Below are 21,595 nucleotides of genomic sequence, written 5' to 3'. Positions count from 1 at the left end.
TTGTTTATTGCAGGTTTACTGGACATTAAGTAGAAAGGGACATGGGTATGGCCACCTTCATCTGTCTCAAGGTGTTCAAGAAATTCTCAGTGTGAGCATGAGCCTAGGAGGACTGGTGAGATTGCAGAGCATTTCCTCCTGAAACTTAAGAGTATGGTCTCACAGAGACTAAGCAAAATGGCTTCTTTCCAGACTTCATTGCTTAGAACAAAAAGTATCACCCTCCAGCACTAAGACTTGATTATGTCCTCAGATATGCACAGCACTGAAAAGAGGAATAATTTATGCATTGGAAGGGCTAGCTGCAGCCTCCATGATGAACTGTTGTTCCTTAGGGATACTGTCTTCCAAAAAGTGGTGCATTGTGCCAGTTAGGCACTGTGCTTCTGCACTTAAATATTTCCCCAAATGCAGGATAAGTTCTATGATGCAGATGTAACATTGTGTTCTTACATTTAATTTTTTTTTTAAATGCCGAGACGGGTAGAACATGCTTTTGTTCTGTACCTTATTTTGTACATAAAGGAACAGAAAATGCCCAAGATTTCTGGATGTGATTCTCTGACTATACCATTTCAGCTAACCCAAAGTTCAAGTACTAAGTTCCAGCGGTATGCTCAAATACACATCCAATAGCATCTTAGACTAATAACTTAATATATAAAAAAATTAATGATCTATGTACTTTCTTGGTATTACTTTCGGGCCTTTCTTGGTATTACTTTGGAATAACTCTAGTTACAATTGTAACACTGTTATGTTTACAATCAGAGCTGTAATCTAACATGATTTCGTGAGAAAGTATACTCCTCACTCAGAGATATTATTAATATTTATGTATTAAATACTAATGTATACATGTATCTTTGCATGGCACTTTCCAGATATTAAAAAGAAAAGGTCTCTGTCCTCAAGAGCTTATAGTCTAAATACCATTGTTGCAAAAAGCAAACTGATGAAACTGAACCTACTCAGTAACTATTTCTTTCCTATGGAAATGACCAGGTTCTCTAAGCACTGCATTAGAAATGAGTGGTTTTTCCTACATGAAGTGGGAATTTTTTCCTGATTCATAACATTTATTTTTATTATAGCTAAAGGTTTACAGATTTTTTCAACCTAATTATATATTTGCATACTTACTCATTAAAGTGCGCACTTTGCTTGCTAGAGATCAGTAAATAATTTTACTAGGAAGTTTGGTTTTTAAGGAATCTGTATGCATTTATGGATTAAGCATTATCAGAATACCTTTAATTCCTTGAGTAGCAGAAATATTGTTCTTTGCTGTGCTGGAAGGGTGAAGAGTGGGGGTTTTTTTGAATATCCAAACTGATAGGCTGCAATTTGTATTACTATACAGTAATACTTTGCAGACTCTTTAATTAATAAACTTACACAAATGGATAAATATAAATTCCTTCATCCTACAGTTGTGGACATGAATGCAATGAGGGACACGAGTTATTGAATTGTATAACATCACAGAGCAGGTCAATGGTAGAGAAAAAGAAGTTTTCCTAACTATGTAATCTCTTGGTTGGATTGTTCTATGCATAAATTTGAGCAATTTCTCTTGGAGTAATTTGGCAGAAAATGTACCTTTTAATGAAAAAGATTACCTCATTTTTGTCCTTACTAAAAAAAAAATAATTTCTTATTGTCACCAGCTTACATTTTCTCTGAACATCATATTGCTCAGTGTTAATTTAATTGGCTAACTGTGCATTATAATGAATTGTTCCAACAACTACTATCCTTACTGTACAATTTCTAACACATCAGGGAACTGTAAGTTTGATAGGAGTATCTGAATCTCAACTCCTAAGAGCGAACATAATTTAAAATGGTTGTATTAAAAAGTTAAGTTCTCCTCTATCAGCTTTTAAATGGGCCTTATACTGGAGTTTTCACACATAACTTTGTTACATGGGAAGTTAGTCACAGAGCCTTTGGAAAATGAGAAAGGAACAGCATAGAGATGGAGAAAAAGGGGAAGAGTTATTTAGATTGAGTGGAATGATGAGAAAGGCAAACCCAAAAGTTTTGGGAAGGCAGCGCCTGAACTTTCCCAGCCTAATTCAAGTCGAACTACTTAATTTCCTAAGACTTTCTTATTATTAATTTGATCTATATATTGCCTTTATTTCTCCATCTTTCCTATTTGCCTTCAGATTTCATTTATACATTTCAAAGATCTGTAGAGTTTTCTAGAATAATGTAGAAGGGTGGCCTAGAAAAAATTATTCTCAAGTTAGAGACCAACATATAGTATAGTGCTGCAACTATATTCATTTGTATCCATGATCATAGTAATTCCAATTCATTGCAAACTGTGATCATCAATCACAATATATCTTTAAATTCACAATTTTTTGTTAAGCATAAAAGTATTTCTGCAATGAATAGAATAATGGGATGAGTCTTAGACCTTTTTGTTGCCAACACATTTATTTGCTCACATGATAAAACTAAACATAACAGCTAAGAGGAAACATATTGATTTGCTCTCTGCTCTGTTTTACTTATACTGTTATGGTTCTTCTTTATTCTTACCTCTCACAAGCCCTAGGGCACAACAATGGTTTACAGGCCCCTCTTCACCTTAGAAGCCTTTGCTGGGCCAAGGAAAGTTATTTTTTCTGGCTTGAGATGGGTTCTGAAGCACGGAACAGAGATCAGTATTTTATTGCCTTCATCCCAAACATTTCTGGTTTTATGTTACTCAGAATATTCTTCCTAAGAAGTAATTATAATGTAATATGCATATACCTATGTTAGTCTGACATTCACTATTCACTATGATGTTGAATATGTGGTTTTGAAATCAGAAAATAAAGTATTAAAGTTATTGTTATCTTGTAAGAGGGAAACAGGAGAAAAATTGAAAACTCCAGTTTCCTAACCTGCTGCTGAAAACGAGTTGTTTAGAACTGAAGTGAACAACTTTTCATTTTCACTTGCTACAGCAGGTTTAGAACAAAAGAGCTGCAGGTAAAAGAGGTGCTAACTGCTAAAAAAACAAAAAAAAAAATTGCCAGCAAAACTGCTTGCTATTGAATGCAATCAAACAAAGCTGTGGAACATGCATACATTAAAGAAAAAATACAAAGTGTTAAACTCACTAAAGTTAGTGTTTGCCAAGCTACTAAAATCCACCTAAATAAACAGTTGTTTGTTACTAGCCTTCCGATTAAAAACTGCATCTGCAGGGCAAAACAGAATTTTCATAGTTGATACTAACTCAGAAAAACAATTAATATTAACTCTATTACAGGCACTTGTATGCCAACACATTTCTACTAGCAGCTGCTGTGCTTAATATCGTGAACTTAACAATTAAATTACACCAAGCCTACTTAGGTATTCACAGAGTGGTAACAATTCTCAAAGAAAAATATGTTATCACTCACTCAGGCTATGTGAATTTTTGTTTGGGAAAAACTGTAAAGAGAAAATTGAGGATTACCTCTTGCTGCAAAAAGTTGCATACTAATTTTTTGACAGCTACCAAACTATCAAAATCTGACCATAAATCAGGTGAGATTGAAATCCAGTCAATACTAATGCAGTGGTATGCTGAGAAGATGCATTCACTTTACAGACAGTATCCAATCACTGGAGTAAATGGAGCAAGTGTCATCTACTGAACTGATAAAGATAACTCCAGGGTGAGAGACATAAGCCTGCAAAAAACCCTAAAAGAAACCCAGTTTAAACAGTGACTATTGTTGAATTTTTACAAGCAGTCTCACTCCCTGTGATCAAAGAGGAGATCCACCCCCAAACTTGGAGACAAACTGTAAAAACTAAGTGGCAAAGAGTTGTGAAGCAGTTGAAATTTTGTTTGAATCTCAAACCCCTCTCTCTAGTCAACCGTGCTGATTCAAGAGTGAACCAAGCATATTTCTTTTTTTTTTTCCTTGTTCCGCAGGAATACACATGAAAAGAAGAAAGCGTATTTCAGCAAAAACTATGTGATCTTACACTTCCTCTCTGTTTCTCTTACCTAGCTGGTTTATTACAAACAATTAAATAAAAGTGTTTTACTTTTAACAACTGTATTAAACAACTTGACTCACTAAGTGATAACCTGTAAGAGAAACACCTTCTGGGCTTCTGTTTTTTTTTTCTTTTCCTCTTCTTTTCTTTTTTTTCTTTTCCTCTTTTTCTAGGAATGCAATACCCCCCCACACACACACTGACAATGGATTAAGAGACTGCCAGCAAACCTCTTTTAAATTCTTTTAACTTTTGTGGTGTACATAGAAACCAAGTCAACACTCGATAAATTATTCCTTCGGGTTTGTTCTAATGATTAATTATAGTAGGCCAAATTTTCATTTTATCTTTTTATAGGAACAAGCTACTACTGAATCAGAACTGCCTGAGACCAACAAAACATTTAATAATTACTTAGATTATTAGTTTATTAATTCTTGCAATGTATTTGTGTTTTCAACGAGAACCACTTGTTGGAAGACCAATTATTAACCAAGTTATATAAAATAAACCTGTTTATGTATTGTTAGTTCAAATTTTAATAAGTTCACTTTGTCTTTTCTCTTTACTAAATAAGAGAATAGTGTGGAAAAAAACTTTTACTCTTACCTTATGAATATGTAACTTTATTTCAATCAATTAAAAATTTAAAAATTTAACCAAGTATAACTTGGAAGTAGATACCAGGATTTATGCATATATGAAATTATATAAATATATATTAACCTTTCCAATTCTTCCTCAGGTAACTATTTTTTTTTCTTCCTTCCTTAACCAAAAGGAAAGACAACTACAGAATGCAAATATGACCTGCAAATTAAATACAAAAAACCCCTATAACAATTTTTAAAAGAAAATACTTATATATAAAAAGTACTCCTAAGTACTTTTTACTTTACCTCAATTCTCTTACTTATGCTAATCAATCATTGTTTACAGAACGTGATAAGAGCAATTTACCCACCAAAGAAAAAAAAAAAAGAGGAAAACAAAGTTTAGTTTAACACCACCTATGCTTGCATCTTGTTTATAACAGAAACAAGGTATAAAACTGTCATTTAATTTTATAAAATTTATGTGTGACAGGGTGGTCATAAATTAAAAAATGTGTACTTTTAAGTATACTTATGCTTAACCTACATTTTATAAAGAAAAGTGGACCATTACAAAGAAGAATGGAAATCAACACTTTCTATCTCTCAAAGGAATTAACAAAAACATCAGCTCAATAGGATGTTAAATTAAAAATAATGCTCTAAATGCATGACAACAATCTTACACATTGTTGTAAACTACACTAAAAAGAAAAACAATATATATGACTGCTTTTTTAAGTATGAATACTAACTTAACCTTAAAATATACCTTTAAACAAACCTCAACACTCAAGCAAGCTTGGGCCTTCAATTCAAACTTATTATTGAAAAAATATATTTAGCACCTCAGCCTCCTACCAATCTATTAAAAATACAAATCAACCCAAGCTGTTGATACAAAATAGTATTTCCACAATGAAACCAGCTTGCTCAGCATCTCTGACAACCTTATATGTGGAATGTAACTAATATCCTGAGAACAGGATTGAAAGTTGTAATAACGGGAGCTCTCAAATATTAATATAATAATTAATAAACTGGTTGCAATTACCACTGACCTAAGTAAATCAAAATAACCCTCTACAACTTTTCTCTTTTAACTTTGGGAACTAATCAATGGTCTTTAACAAATGTGTTATCGCAATGAGAGGGAATTGATAAAAAAAAAAAGAAAAAAGATCATCAATTGATCACAGATGCATTTAGCATCATCCAAACCAATAACAACTACCACCATAAAAGAAAGATGGAGGAAAAACACCTTACCTATTAAAATTCAGAATGTGATTTGGAATAACACAATTAATTAAAAAAAATATATACATAAATTAAATTCTGGTGGTATCTAGTCAATTTTAGCTATGATCCCACTAGCAATACAGCTACAGCTTTTGTGCTAACAATACCTTAAACCTAAATTATCACAGAACTATGCTCTATTTTCTAAAGCATAGAGCATGAACCTGAAAATATGAAAATAAATAATAAACTGTTAATGTTAATATATGTATTGTACAGGAGCAACAAATATTTATTTGTGAAGGAAATACTATTAAAGCTGAAGACATTTGTCTTGGCACTGAACAAAATGTTCATAATTTTAAAATCTATCCTAATAAAAATTTAAAAACAATCCTTGTATACATTAATAAAAAATATGCTTATATAAAACTTATTGTAATTCGGGGCTTGCAGATAATGTTGTAGATACAAGTAATGACTTCAATGGTTGTGTTTGTAATTTTGTTAACATTATAAAATGCTATTTTAATTATTATATTTTAGAATCTAATTATATTCTAAATCGGGATTTACAGCCTACCCCCATTAGTATGAATTTCATGCTAGTAAAAGAGTCTGTTGCAAGATGAAGACTTGAAACAATTACTAAAACAAGCCCAAGGAAATGGAAAAACCCCTCTGATTACTGTATATCATGATATAGAAGAAATATATTGCAGGATAGAATGAGTGAAAAAGGATGGGGAACACCAATGGTGAGACATCCTTTTTGGATGGTCACCTACAGCTGCCAGAATCTTCAATCAAATGATTCTTCTTGTTACTAGATTATTGATAATAACCATTTTGCTTCTCATTTTAATAATTGTATTGTATACTAAAATTTGAGTAACCATGACACAATTAGCCCATAAGTTACCTCCATCAATACTGGATGATCCCCACAATATAAAATCATATCATATTGCAAAACCATAATTTGAATATTGTGTAGTTTGAGTGACTATAGTCACGGGGTGGAAATTGTAAGGTGATAGATAAAGCCACACAAAAGAAAAAAAGGTTCCTTGATGGTTTCCTGTGACCCCTACCCTGCCCACCCCACACCTGAGCAGACATTCCCAGAAACCAATAAAAGGATTAAAACAAAGAAAGGAGTGATATTCAGATAACACGGCCTTTTTTTTGCAGGGAACTCGGTAAGTGGACCCTTGGGCCTATTTTATCTGTCTATCACCCAAAAATTAGTTTTTTTACTATAGCCACTCAAACTGCCTAAAGAAAAAGGTATAAAAAGAGATTGGACATAAGCAAAAATCGTGGAGAAGTTCCATTATCTCTGTGGAGGTAACCGGCGGGCTACCTTTTCTTCCTCCACCTTCTCGGGATGCCTTGGGGCAAGTGATTGCTTTATACATATACACTAATTTTACTTTTGCTCCATAGTACTTTAAAATTTTTATTTATTCCTTTGTTGTAAGTTGCTTTTGCCTTATAGTTTTTTGCTTTACTTATTCTGTGTAAGTCGTCTTACTTCTTTGTAAGTTGCTTTTGCTTTAGCGTGTGTGCCTATGCTTTGCATTATTATTATTACTACATAATTTAAGTGTGGGTTTTTTGCAGTTAGATCCTATTCCAGACAAAGCAAACCCCATAAGTTGTCACAAATTTGTATTAATAAACGTGTTATTTCGTGAACTGTTACAGTGAGTCCATTTTTAGATGCTGGCAGTTTCATTGACGGCAAAATAACTCATAGGAGAAACCTGCTGAAGGGTTTTTCTACTGCTGTTAAGATCAGTCCCTATACATAAAAGGTATCAAATGTCCATCTCAGCGATTCTGTTAAACTAAGGGTCTTATTAGGTGAGACGTTAACATATTGTTTTGGACATTAAAAGGCTTTGATCTCCTGGGGGGGACACTGATAGACAAAAAAATAAATTAATACAGGTTGGACAGAAAATTCATCTTTTCTGCCTCTTTTAATGTAACAGTTAGCAACAAAGAAACCTTTAAAGTCACTTGTTAGGCTATATTAACTATGAAGAGTGAAATATATTTTAAAGTATTATTCAATTGACAATCAAAATTGATTTGTTTTCTAAGGAAGTTAGGTTTATATGACTGCCCTGTCAATTTTCTTTTTCTCTTCCCTGAACTCTTGACCAACATCAGCCTAATTCAGCAGAAGATTCTCAAATGTATCATGTTCCCACAGATTTTGTGCCAATATGAAAACAAACTGAGGAGTGTCAAATCCAAGAAAGTCTGCAATATAGTAGCAACAAGTCAGCAGAAAGGTCGAAGTGCTGCAGGTCTGTTTTTATAAAGTCGCATTTTGTGCAAGGACTTGTTGATCCACTAAGCACCATGCAAACAGGCATGGATTTGTGGAGAGGCTCAGGGGTCTTCTGCTTATCCTGTGGCACCAGCCAGGGCACCAAGGTGCTCTCATGCTCTGTCCCCTGATTGGTGCACACACTGGGGCAGTCCCTTCCTCTACTCATACTGCATATTGACACATTTAGGGAGGCTTAGAAGTGCCTTCTGAGAGATATCTTCCTTCAGCATGGTCTCTTACAGAGGTCTCCCCAGGCTTTTTATTTGGGGGGATGGGTGGGGTAGGGTGCTATTTTTCTGCCAGGCAAAAACACTCTCTTAAATTTCTATAGGTCCTACAGAAGCTTGATTTAGTGTCCACTTTGGCAGTCTTTTATGTGGACATGAGAATTTTGGCTCACGTGGGAACACCAGACCAAGTGTTTAATCTTTACAAATTGCAGTTCTAGATTAACGATATTTACAATGCATTCACGATGAACCTGTGCAATGAGAAGAAATGTCATTGACCTACATCAGCCTCCCATCTATATGTTGTCCAGAACATGAGGGCTATATTCAGTCTTCAGAAATGGCTCTCACTGGTCATCATTCAGGGCTTAAGCTTATGCTAACCTTGAAGTTTTGGAAGCTGCAAACAAATCTAGATTGAACTGGAAACAGAATGTGCGCTTGGAGCTATTAGGTCAGTCTACTTATGTCGAATTATCAGGAATACCAATTCTGTCTAAAGTAGTGTAGAAAGGCGGTGATAGTACTAGAAAGTGATAGTTCTGAAATTCTCATTAATAGAGTTAATAAACAAGGGCCCCAAAGGGCTGATAGTAGGAAACCGAAAATCACAGCCTTCTTCTCCAAAACTGCAAGTGACAGATACATGATAAGAGACTGAGATAAAATCAGGATCTTGGTGGAGAGGAATGTGATTTTCTTTTTCAACTTAATTTTGATTTCCTTTAGAGTGATATGAGAGCCACAAGACAGTGAATCCTTTGGAAAAGGAGATTAGCAAAGTAACACCCTGAAAGAGTCTCAGACTTAATCCATGTTCCATCAGAGATCGCTGCTCCACCAAAGCCATAGCCCGTTAATGATACACTCAACAGCTGCACAAAAACACTGCAAGCCAAAGACTAAGTTCCACACCACTTTATTAATTTAGACACATCTGTAGACATAAATATACATATTTCTTTTTTTATACATAAAAAAAGATACATGAGGCAGTACCGGCTTTTAAATTGGTGACGGTGGCTACTATCCAAAACCTGTGGGACCAGCGGGAGGAGCCATCGGGAGCTGGGGGGCCGTGCCCGCCCCCGGGCCGGGCGGGGCGGCGCTGGCGCCGCGGCGGCCGCCGGCGTTCGGAGCCGTGGCTGAGCTGCTCGGGGAGGCAATAGTGCTGTTTGAGAGCGGGAGAAATCCCCCCCTGCGCAGGCCGAGAGCAGGGAAGTCAGTCACCTGGCGGTGAAGGACAGTACAACAGGGATAGAGGGGGAAATCTCTGCCTCTCTCTCTCCCTTCTCTCTTCTGCAAGAGATCCACCTCCTGTTTTCCTCCCAACTCTTTTAGCATAACCTTCAAAGAAGACCATCCCTTACAGACTTTCTTTTATATATAATTTTTTTTCTTTTTACTATTACTATTACTGAGAGACTAGCTGCAAAACAATTTTTGAGTCTATGCAGGACCTGGGGGATTTTGTTATCTTGCCAGCGAAATTTTTCATCGCTAATGCCTTGCGCTCACAGGGTGCTAAATTAGCTACCAGAGTAGGCATGACGGAGAAAGGCTTTTATCATAGACTGTTCTCTTCAGTTTGAACACATTTGCTTGAAATTTGCTGCATGATGCCGTCCAGGGAAACAGGATTTTTTCTTGGGATGCTGCAATTCGCCGGTTTCTGAGCTTATTGCAGAAGAAAAAAAATCTTTAAACTGAGTGGATTTGGTTTTGTTTTGTTTTTTCTTTTTTTTTTTTTTTTTCTGTCTCCTCCTTTCATTGCCAGAGGACGCGAATCTCTTTCACCAGGGAAGGATCACCTGTCGCTTTAATCGTTAAGGGAGTTATTAAAAAAAAAAAAGTGAAATATTTTATTTATTTATTTATTTGTTTATTTTAACCGGTGGAGGCGTGATCGCGGAGAATGAGACTGAGGGGAGCTGCCAGGGTTTGGAGGACAAGGCTGAGTTTAGGCTGGAAACTGAGAGACTAGATTCCCCGCTTCTCTTTTTTTTTTTTTTCTATCATTTTTTTTCTTCTTCCTTTTTTTTTTTTTTTTTTTATTGGCACAACTTCCCTAGTTTCCTCTCCGCTCCGTTCAGTTTCGCTCTATGGACAGATCAGCAAACCTGGAGACAGAGGAACTCAAGGTAGGCGACCCGCCGGGTGCCGTCGTTGTGACGGGGGTTGGATCCCCCTCTGCTCTCTCCGCCTCCCGGCCGCGGCCCGGGGACTGCGCGGGGCGGTGCGGGCGGTGCGCGGGGATCCCGCAACCCGGGCGGGGAGCGCGGAGACGGGCGCGGCCGCCCCGCGGCGCGGGGAAACGCTGGAAGGCGGCTACCGGAGCCTAGCGCGGCTTCCCCTCCGCCTGCAGGGCCCCTAGCATCGTCATGATAGTGTTAATAATGTGGTGATGATGGTGGTGGTGATGGTGCTGCCCGTGTGCTCTCGGCGTTGCATGAGCGCTGGCGGCAGCGGGGAGGAGGCAGCAGCGGACTTGCGGGTTTCCCGGCAGAAGTTGGCTCCGAAGCCATTCTCGCCTGGGCATCTCCTACCTCTTTCTCCTCCCCTCGCCGTCGGGAGCGAGGGGGAAACCCTTCCCCACCCCCCATCCCCCGCCCCCGGGGCGCCCGTGTCCCCCAGCCGAGCGGAGCGGCGGCAGTGCGGCGGGATGCGGGGCAGGAGGCGCAGGGGCGGCCCAAGCTCCAGGGCCGCTGGAACAATCAAACTTTGCATTAGGACGGTGAGAGCTGTGAGGATTCTGCTCCCCCACCACCACCCCGGCCCAGCTCTGCCTCCCTCCCCGCTGAAGGAGCATGCCTGAGAGCGCTGAGCATGCTCCTTTGCGGAGATGGAGAGCCTGCCCACACCTGCTGCCAGATCCCCCCGGCCCTGATTTGGCTCAAATCATCATAATAAAAATCTATCTATCTACATGCAGTAAAGAGGGTGGCTGGCTCAGGGGAGGCAGCGGCGAGGCAGCGGGCGCACGGGGCGAGCGCAGCGGGGCCAAGCCGGAGGGGCGGGACACACACACCTCGCAGCGGTGGTGGCGGAGACAGCGCTAAAAAAGCGAAGGCAGAGGAGGGGAAAGGCTATATTGTACCTCATGCACAGCCATGCTCGGGACACCCCCTCTGGGCACCAGAGCTCTTCTCTGTGAAGGTAAACTGGTGAGCGCTGAGCTGCTGCTGAGGGCTCCTTTCCTTCTACAAACTAGAGCTGAAAGTACTTCAGCATACTTGTGTGTAAGACATCAGTGATAAACAGATTCACCCCCCCCAGTCTTGCTCCGAACTGCTATAAATCCCCCCAGGGAAAACCACCCCAGGACTGTGACACTGTATGAGTATTTGAGGTGACGGAAGCGCAGGACGGGAAAGGCCATAAAACAATTGATTTGCTTGAAAACCGCTGATACTCACAGCGCTTGCAGGGCTGCCACGCCGCAAAAGCTTCTTGCCTGAGCTGCCGGGGAGTCCTCTCCCTCCTGCCTCAGCCTTCCCAGTATTCAGAAGAGGCAGCTGGTGTAGGGAAGGCAGGAACCGAGTCTTCCTCTTAAGGGGGGGGGAAGTTTTATTGTACCGGATTATTTTTAAAGGGTCCTTAAAGAAAATATGTTTATGCTACAAGGGGGCAGCACTTCGTATGAATTGTCCTAAAGCCTGAGGCACGTCCCGCTGTGAGCCTGGCATCCAGCGCGGGCTGGGGCAGAGTTGTGGGCTGCCAGTAATCCCGTAGTCATCTGCGCTGCCATTAGGACTCATGTTGCAGCGTGTAGAGGCTGAACGACCTTGAGCAAAGCAGCAGAGCTGAGAAGTAAGCATCGGCACTTTCATCTTCTCCCCCCCCCCCCCCCCCCCCATAAGTATGAGAAGATGTTCCAAAGGAGACATTTCTGCAGATGCTGTTAGGATCTGGGCAGCTCTCTGGGATCAGCCACTTTGTCACGTTGCTTATCCTGTTTTTTTACCAGTGTTTTATTCACGTGTGGCTGCTGGGAGAGATCCCAGGCGCCGGCAGGACACCGCCCGGTACCGCCGCGGGAGCGGGATCAGGATCGGGATCGGGACGCGGCCCCGCCGCCGGCAGGGGGTGGTGCGGGCCCGGCCGCCAGCCCGCGGCACCGGGAGCAGTTCCCACGCCAACAGCACCGGGGCTGCCAAACCGCGGTGCGAGGCGGCAGCACACCTCGCTTCTGCAATTTGGGGTTTCCCCGCAGGGCGACCCGTCCAGCCTCTCTCCCACCAGCAGCAGTACGAGGTGGAGGACAAAGCTCTTGGGTTTCTAGGAGGTTCCCAGCGGGTGACCTTGCTGTAGTTGGGCACAGTAAAGAGCATGTCCAATACTGTTCCAAGTCGTGAAAGCTTTCATCAATTTCTGGGTAGCCTCAGGAGAGCCGAAATCATTTCAGTGCTCCACTGCTTTTCTCCTGGGCCGACACAGCCCTTTGCCAGACCAAAGAGGCAGAGTCAGGGTGTACAGATAGCAGGCAGCCAGAGGTCCTGAGGTGTCCGGTGGACCCTGTTCCGCACCACACTGCACGGAGGGCTCATGTCAAGAATGTCAAATATGGTAGCAGTGTCGTAACAGAGCTTGCCAAGAATTCTGGAAACAGGTTGAACACTTTGTTTCTTGATATTGGGTTTTCTCCATTATGACAAATGTATGCCAGTAAGCAACAAAAAGAATAGTGACAACTTCCCTACTAATACAAATCAAATGTGCTGTCTCTAATAACATGCAATAATGATACTGGAAATATATGTGATATATAAAGCTTCCATACATCTCAGATCAGGCATTAAATAGAAATTTGAAATCTATTATTTATTGCATTGATTGTAATGAATTCTGAATTATATGTGTTGATGTATAATGAATAGATATTTTGAAGGGTGGTTTTGTGAAAAATTGAGCAAGTATCATGTGTGCAACACCTACTAATGAGGTTAGGTGTGCTTCCCCTTACTAGTCCGTGCAAAGACTGAAAGCCTGACGAAAGAGATCAGTACTGAAAATACTCTTCCAGAGGTTTTGAGCTGTTCTGGTTTTCCTTTGATCTGTCTCACCTTCTGTCTCAGATGCATACAAGAACTTTCCTCTGACTTTTTAACTCAGAAACCTGTGGGGTTTTTGTTTTAAAGGAGTAGTACTGAAAACACAAACTGAATAATTCTGTTGTAGTTGCACTGCAGTCTTGGGTTTAGTGTTGTGAAGGACTTTAAGTTACCTAAAGTGTATGTGAGAGTCTATACCTACATTTTGAACATACATGCACATGTATGGTTATGTGAGTATTATGCATTTTATAGGATTTTTTATTTTGTATATATGTATAAAATATGATGAATTAACTTACTTTGTATTTAGTGTAGTCAAAACTTATGCTGAGGCATGTAATTGCTTGAAATTGTCTGAGCTTGATTTGCAAAGACTAGTTGAGAGGCATTTGTATTTGCTGGACTCTGTTCATTTGTCATTTTCATTGACACTGGATAGATTGTTACAGATTTTGTCCTTCACATTTGCTCAGTCATTTGACAGACAATTATATCATGACTATTTCTCTTACATTCGTTTAGAATCCAGAGTTTGTGTACGGTCTTAGATAGTATGAAATAGTATTCCTTGTAGTCTGTAAAACACTGATACTTTTCTGGAGGAAAGTTGGTTTGTAATTGAATGTGTCATAACAGTGTGATTATTAATATGATGGAATAAAAAACATCCTGGAAGCCATTTATTACTTGAAGACATTGTTTCAGTGAGAATTTTTCTTTACAATCCCAAGATGTTTTTTAATAGTGTTTAAGTGTCTTGAACTTAGCAGTTTGAATATGCAAAAAACTTTAAACACTTTATTTCTGAATCATCTTGTAAGTATTATCTGAATTTCTTTATTCAGTTCATGAGAGAATATTTATAGTCCGTTTACAGTTTTACATTTCCTGGTGATATAAAACTACTCACTTAAAATCCCCATGAAACGGCTCACAGCTGAGGTTTTTGCAATAATAGTCTTCCAATACGATTTATGTATTTGTGAAATATTTGATAAAAAAATTCAAACAAGGAAACCACAAGAGTTTAAACAAGGGTTTAAACAGTAGTTTTATGGTCTTAAACATGTAAATCACTGCACTATTTAAATTAACAGGAGAACTAATACCTCAAGGAAGTCTGTAATTTTAAAATTTATTTAGTTTTTAAACGAAGGGGCCAGAGATGACTTTTGATGAGACTAGGTAGGTGGGTATATTTCTGTTTTAAGTCAGTCATTCCATAATGGAAAGTATAGTACTCCATAACACTCAACATGCTCTTATGAAAACCTGCTTCAATTATTCAAGTCTCTGCTTGGGATGTGGACATCTTAGTGTGGATACTAAGGAATTAGTCTTTTTAATGCAAAACCTCTCCTCTTCTCTTCCCTTCTCTCTACCTGTGTTCACAGTTTACTAGGGTCCTATCAGCAGTACTCAATAAAGACAATTAACCTTTGCATCCACAGTCAGACAATTCAGCTTTTAAACCTTTTTTCATGAAAGGTCAAGCTGAAATGGTTTTAAAGTAATATACATGCAAATTCCTTTTCTCTGTGTTCCTATTGTGGTCTTTTCTCTCCATCTCCCAATATGTATAAAGACTAGACATAGTCCAGGAGGCTGGAGAAAATTCTGTGTGTAAGATATAGTTGTTCATCAGACATAGAAAAAAGATCGAGACAGTGGCAGTGCTCTCATTATACACTTTAGAAATCATTCGTGTACTATCACCGCAGAGAATCAGTATAACCTGTGCTTTTTGACATTGTACATTACAGCTTTGCTAAGTTCAACACTCTTTAAATGGAAAATACATCAAAATCGGAAGGCTTCGTTAAAGAGAAAAAAACAGTTTCTCTTCCTGTTCTTCACGGATTTTGGGATAAATATTGTTGTCTTCCTCTGCCACTGTATTGTGCACTTTACAAAAAATAGATATAAGGAATTTACATAAAGGTTAGCAACACATTTTTTTCTTCCTGAAATGGAAGAGGTTAGTGTGTGATGCTACTGAAAGCTGGGTTGTTTGTATAGGTCTGAATGTAAGATTTGGAGACAATGTATAACTCGTGCTCGAGCCTTTCAAAGATAAATCACTCTAATGTGAAGACATATTTGTGAGTCCCAGTCACGCTTTCTTATTATGTCCCTTAACCTTTTGGAGGTTGATACTGCTTTCCCAGCTTCCTGATTAGACCAGGAGTAAGATTGCTTGTAAAGTATTCTGGCAAAAATGTCACAAGAGATTTTTCCTGTGAAATCATTTCACCTTGTGGTATTTTATATAAATTTTGTAAATCCATGCCCAACATACTTGTTTCTATGTCCTCTAAAGGTCCAGCATTCCAAAGGACAAAGATAAGGATTCAAATATTAATAACAAAAAAGGCACACTGAGTTACAAATAGAGTCTTTTCTCACTTTGACTTGGAAGTTCCCCGTAGGGAAAGTGCTGTCATTTTCTTCTCTCCTTCAAAAGAAACCTGGAGAACACAGGTTAGAAATTGTACTATTGCCTTTATTTTTACATACTTTGTACATTTAAAGAGCTTACAGAAACCTTCTTAATGCCCTGTTGTACTTTTGACTGCAGCCATATATAATGCATTGTAAAGCCAGAATTACTTAACAGTCCAAGAATGAAGACACATTTATCTGCTAAGCCATCTGATCCTCTGCTTCCTCTAAGATACTGCATGTTAACTCTTTGATCCACAACAAAACACTTTGTGAGGAAAGATATTGTGGGGTTGCTATCCACAAGCTCTGGGTTTTGTTCCTTGTCACAGGAAGGAATGACTGTTGGCTAAACCACAATGGTGAGAGATAGAAAATGCAAGGCTTTATTCTCAGAGGCATTACTGCAGCTAATACCACAAGGCCAGATTTACGGACGTACTGAGTAAGTCAAAGCAAGCTTCTGGGGTTCAGCAACTTTATAAAAAAAGCCTTCTATCTGTACCTACCTTATTATACTTCTAGATAACACCTTGAGGAGGATTGTGTGGTATAAACGCTGTGTATTTGCACTGCTTGAAAAGTACTGTATGAGGACAGAGTATTTTTCTGCAATTTAAAATTAGTAGTACTTAATTGAGTCAGTACAGTTACATCAGCAGAAGCACATCAGTGATATGCCTAACAATCAGTGTCACAAGTAGTAGAATGCCTCAGGCATAAAAATCTGGCCTTTAGCCATATTTCTTTCTTTTAGCAGTCCTCTTCAGCTCATGTGGGCAGCACGATCTGGAATTTATAGGTTCCACCTTCCTGCTCCTACAACTCTTGAAGAGACAAATTGTGTTAGTGAACGGAAGCTTCCACTACTGAAAAATCACATCCTTCCCAGTTTGTATTAAGGTAATTGTGTACATTTACTAGTAGGACATAAACTGAAAACAGAAATAATTTTAATTTGTGCTTTCTAAATGCACTGTTCTTTGTACCATGATCCTGGTGGAAAGTGGATCAGAACCCCTCAGGCATTTTTGTTATTTTCACTCTTCAAGATCAGGTTGATGATACTTCTACTTCTTAGTAATGTAGGTCTTCTTCTATTCTGAATTGTTCGTAACTTATTTTGAGTTGGATTCAAGAAAGGGGGAAAATTTCCAAACTTTATCCTGAATGCAGGCAGTGCAGTTGCCCAGGTATGTTGGGACCTGCAGTTGAGAAAAAAATGACGTAAACCACTGAAATTACAGGTAGCATTCTTTACAAATGAAGTTAATCAGTAACAATAAATTATGCTATTTCTTCTTAAAGCTAGTGCACAAAGCACTCCATAAACAGTTCTGCCATTTAACTAGTCGAAGACAAGTAAATGAACTGTGTTAGAGAAAGGTTTTATGTTTGCTTAACTTAGACTTGCATTTAACAAATTGCCAACATACATGAAACAATAAAAAACTAGAAGTAAAAAATCAATAGCGCCTTTGCTGCTTTATAAGCTAGTATGGTTCTGCACATAGATCAACAGAGATGACAAAGGTTGAAAGGCAATCTAAAATTTCACGAGTTACCTATAATAAAGGGGAAAAGAGCTAGTTGAATTAAGCCTCAAAATTTGGGCTTCAGATTTAAAGCCTTTTATGTTGCCTTCAATTTAAAGCCTTATATTGGAAAGGGTGTTAAATCTGAACTCAGAAAGGTGCCTAGCTGTTGCACATCCAGCCTCCCCGCTCTGTGGTGGGAGGGGTCAAGGCTAGCTGCACTCTGTCCTTTCTCATGGCACTTGAGGCTCGGGCAGAAACATGGTTTGGTTAGTATAAGTAGCTTTGGAAGTAGTCAAGACATTAACAAGTCAAGCTGTGAGAGCTCTAAGGCCTGTGTTTTCCAGGAACATTCATTATTTCCCTTAGGATCTGCTATGAGGAAGTTGCCTACAGTGCAATGGAGGCTCTGTCCTGGAAAGGAATCCATGAAGACCCCACCTCACTCACCAGGCACCAAGCATTTGCAAATACTTCGATTTTCCCTAGTAATGCTGCTTAGGCACATCACACTAATGATTAACACATTTGTTTGCATATTTCCCATCTGGACTGAGAGGAGTATTTTAGGATTTATCCTATTCAGGGGCATTGATATTCATCCACCAGATATAGCGAATTCTCCTGAGGACTGAGATCTAATGAGGGTGCTCAAGGGTGATTTCTTTGCAGACATGAGTTCAGCACACAATAGTGACCCCAATGGCTTTCACTTGATAAGTGTCCAAATGAGGTAAAAATTGTCTGGGTCTTCATTTAATGTAATTTTTTTACTATTAGTTTAAACTACATATATTTTAAACAATAAAATGAGACTGTAGCACAACTTGGAGGGGTTGTTTCTGTTTTGAAGAAAAGATTGAGCCAATTTTTATATTCAAAGTGATTGCTTGGTCATTATAGTCCAGTAGAACATTTAAGAATGTGAATTGCAGTTACTAGAGAAACTTCTGTCAAGGTTGTAAGGCTTCAGGAGACATGTAAGATTATAGTCTGCTTTTTTTTTTTTAATTTTTTTTCCTACTTTTTGGGTAATTTGTCTTGGGTAATTCAGGAGTCTCCCTGCTGAGCAGGCTGGCTGTTGTAAATCCCATTCACCGTGTGATATATATGTGTGAGGAAGGAAGTTGAATGATCTATGCCTCAATAAATGGCAGAGAGGATTTCAGAATGCATTACAAAGAGGCTGGAAATTTATTCCAGAAGACTACTTATCCTTAAAGATGAAACTCATGGCATCATTTATTACTTCCAATAGTTTGAAAATTAGCTCTGAATAAGTACAAACTAGGAGACACTCACTACAAAAATCCACTCCTCCAAAACAACACAAAAGCTTAATCCTCTCAGAAGTTTAGAAGAGTTCAGGCAAAAAAGAAAAAGACAAAAATTGGGACCAAGATCCATCTGTGTTTCATTTTGCTTGAGTCATCGACAACAGATGATAAATACTCTGTAGAAGTCAGCTGAGTTACTCCTGTTTGTGGGGTACCTAAGGCATCTACCCTTAGTTCTAACCTTATACTGTCAGAACCACAGTTCCCTCTGAAGGGACAGCACACAGGCTTGTGTGTAATTATCCATTTAGATACAGTACCTGGTATGTAAATACTGGTAATAATTATCTTCCCTTTTATTTCTTCTGAAACAATAGGATTTAGTCCTATCATGAGACTGCCTAGCTGTGTCAAACTTAATAGGTGGTTGCAAAAATAGCTAGCAACAAGCTGATATTGACTGCCACTTCCTGTAGGACTTGACATCTACTGTTTCAGATACACATCAGTTTAGAAATATTTTATGTACCATTTCCCAATGACTTCTGCAGTTGAGCAGACATGAGATGAATGCAAAACCTGTCTGTCGTATAGACTCATGTTCTCACTTAATCTTCATGCAGGGAGAATTATTCTTCCATTTCATCAATGTTTTATTAGATTTTTTTGAAAAATCTGGCAGAAGTATATCATTCTTCATAGACTAACAAGTTAGTTAGAATGTGCTGTTTCCCCAGTACTGGCATTGACATTGTCATTTCTGTAAGTATATCTTGCTTTCAAGGGAGCGAGTTACTATTTTTAGAGTTGATCTCATACCTACCTTCGTTTCTCCCCCAACTCATTATGAGGTGCAAGTGAGTATGTGATTGGAAAATGATCTATTTGCCCAGAAGAGACTCCTCCCTAGTTAAACTGCCTATTTTGTTCAGTATTAATTTAGATGAGGTAGATAACATTCACTGTTCATGTAAATATGTCATCTACTCAGTCTAGTGAGACCACTTGTGCTGTTGATTAATAAAATTATGGGTATGTGAGTAGTATCTTTGTGTCTCATGATAAAATTTTCATCATGGTGCTGACAGGCATAAAACAGAAGGCACCTTTTGCTGAGGTGCTGTCTGTCCTATTGAACTTGGATTTTTGTAAACCTTGATCAATGAATGAATCTACCTAGTAGGCAGAAAATTGGAGCATGATGAGCAGAGCAGAGAGGGAGCGCTAGGAGAGCTGTGCTGAAGCCTAGCACCTGATATGTTAGGAATTATAGATTATATTGAGTAAAATTCATTTTGGTATTGGGCATATGCTGCTGTATCAGACTACAATGCTATTATTTTGTAATAGACGTGCAGTGCTTGCCAGTGCAGTTTTAGAATAGCCAAGTGGAATGTAATGATTTGAAGTTGAAAGGGAAGGCTAAAGGGTGCAATAACCAATGACAGCACAGTGATGGTGTCCTGAGCTTGTGGCAAACTGAATCAAAACGGCTGTATGGCTGTCTGCACTGTTGCTGATGCCTTACTGACATATCTTAATTATACACAGATTTAGCACTGTATTTTGTAATTTAAAAAAAAAATAGGATAACCAAGTGTTTTGTGCTAGCATTACCATGCACTAAGTAAGGCATGTGCAACATTTAATGCATATAAAAAAAAAGAGTGAAATTTATTGCTTGAGGTGCTAGAAAACTCAAATGACTACTCAGAAAATTTGTAGGAAGCCCATGTCTATACACAGGGGCTTGCATAGGAGGTGATGGGACCAGAAAAATTTGACAACCTGTGAAAACAGCTGATGTTTCTATTGTCAGTATGAGTTGGATGGCATTAAGACAGCTACTGTCTTACTGTTCTAATGGAATGTTACCACTGAATTGGTATGCCATATGTTTTATAGTTCGCTGATCTAAGTATAGGATCAAAACTTGTGCTCCTGGGCAATGCAAATTTCCCCTAAATCATATGAAAAAAAAATTGAGACCCATTTCACTCAGCTTTCACTGGATATTATATTAGAGAAAAACTGTCTTCTTCTGTTGAACAAGTGTACTCTTCTGTTTCTTATAATGCCAAATAACTTTTTTGCTACCTTAGCCTTTAATAAAGAGCTGATGGTACTTCCAGAGACTGGCAATCACAGGTACCAATATTGTTTCCATCTGCAGTGACTAAGTATGCTCCTACAACTAATAAATAAACTTACATTTTTCTTATGATAATGCTGTGATTTTTATTTAAAACAGGAGTCTAGTTGAATAGAAATTTCACTGACTCACCACATTTTTGTCTATGTGCATGAACTTGTTGTTTACATTTAAAATTACGGATTTCTTTAATAATCGATAACAATGCCAAAATAGTCTATAGCTTTGATAAGTAAATACTTCATGCATCTTCTTGTGATTCCCCCAGATAAAGCCAGTAGTATGAGGAAGAAGGGAACAGGAGAGATGACAAGATGCAAGTCTACTGGAAGAAGCCAGTAGCACAATGTGAGCCAAATGAAGGTGCCTTCCACTGTGTTACCTGAGTCAGTTCAACACAGTTCTGTGCTTTTCGCACATCCTTATCTGACCTGCCAGCCAGTTACGCAGTTGTGAGTGCACAAGTTTTCTAGCAATGATAAAGTGGTATAAATTTTAATTTTAGGGGATGCAAACACTTTCAAACCAAGATCCAAAGTAAAATACAGCTGGCTCAGCAGTAGTTAGGAAGCTCTGTTGGAGGGGCAGTGGGCAGCTAGTAGCTGGTCGCTGGAGCATCTTAAGTTGGATCATCACTCACAAACCAGAACTGTTATAACAGTGTTAAGTGCCCCCTCTTCATATGGTATTTCCCAGACTTTGTGTATGCTGAATTGCCACT

The 21,595-nt window shown here is 38.7% G+C and overlaps 1 protein-coding gene across 3 annotated transcripts in view; it reads left to right on the top strand.

The window, feature by feature from the left end:
* The first annotated feature begins 9,539 nt into the window (after positions 1 to 9,539).
* SGCZ (sarcoglycan zeta) overlaps positions 9,540 to 21,595 on the top strand; it is a 431,982-nt gene continuing 419,926 nt past the window's right edge. For all 3 annotated transcript variants that reach the window (XR_007904954.1, XM_051790352.1, XM_051790351.1), the window contains exon 1: positions 9,540 to 10,555. Coding sequence is in view for 2 of the 3 variants with exons in the window: in XM_051790352.1 (XP_051646312.1) it covers positions 10,517 to 10,555 (39 nt within the window). In the remaining variant the exon portion in view is untranslated. The remainder of the gene's footprint in view (positions 10,556 to 21,595) is intronic.

Source organism: Manacus candei, unplaced genomic scaffold (genome assembly GCF_025592945.1).
Source record: "Manacus candei isolate 608988 ecotype Guabito, Panama unplaced genomic scaffold, ASM2559294v1 h1tg000028l, whole genome shotgun sequence".
Lineage (NCBI taxonomy): Eukaryota > Metazoa > Chordata > Aves > Passeriformes > Pipridae > Manacus > Manacus candei.
Note: the sequence above shows the minus strand (reverse complement) of the source record. Positions and strands in the feature narration are given on the sequence as shown.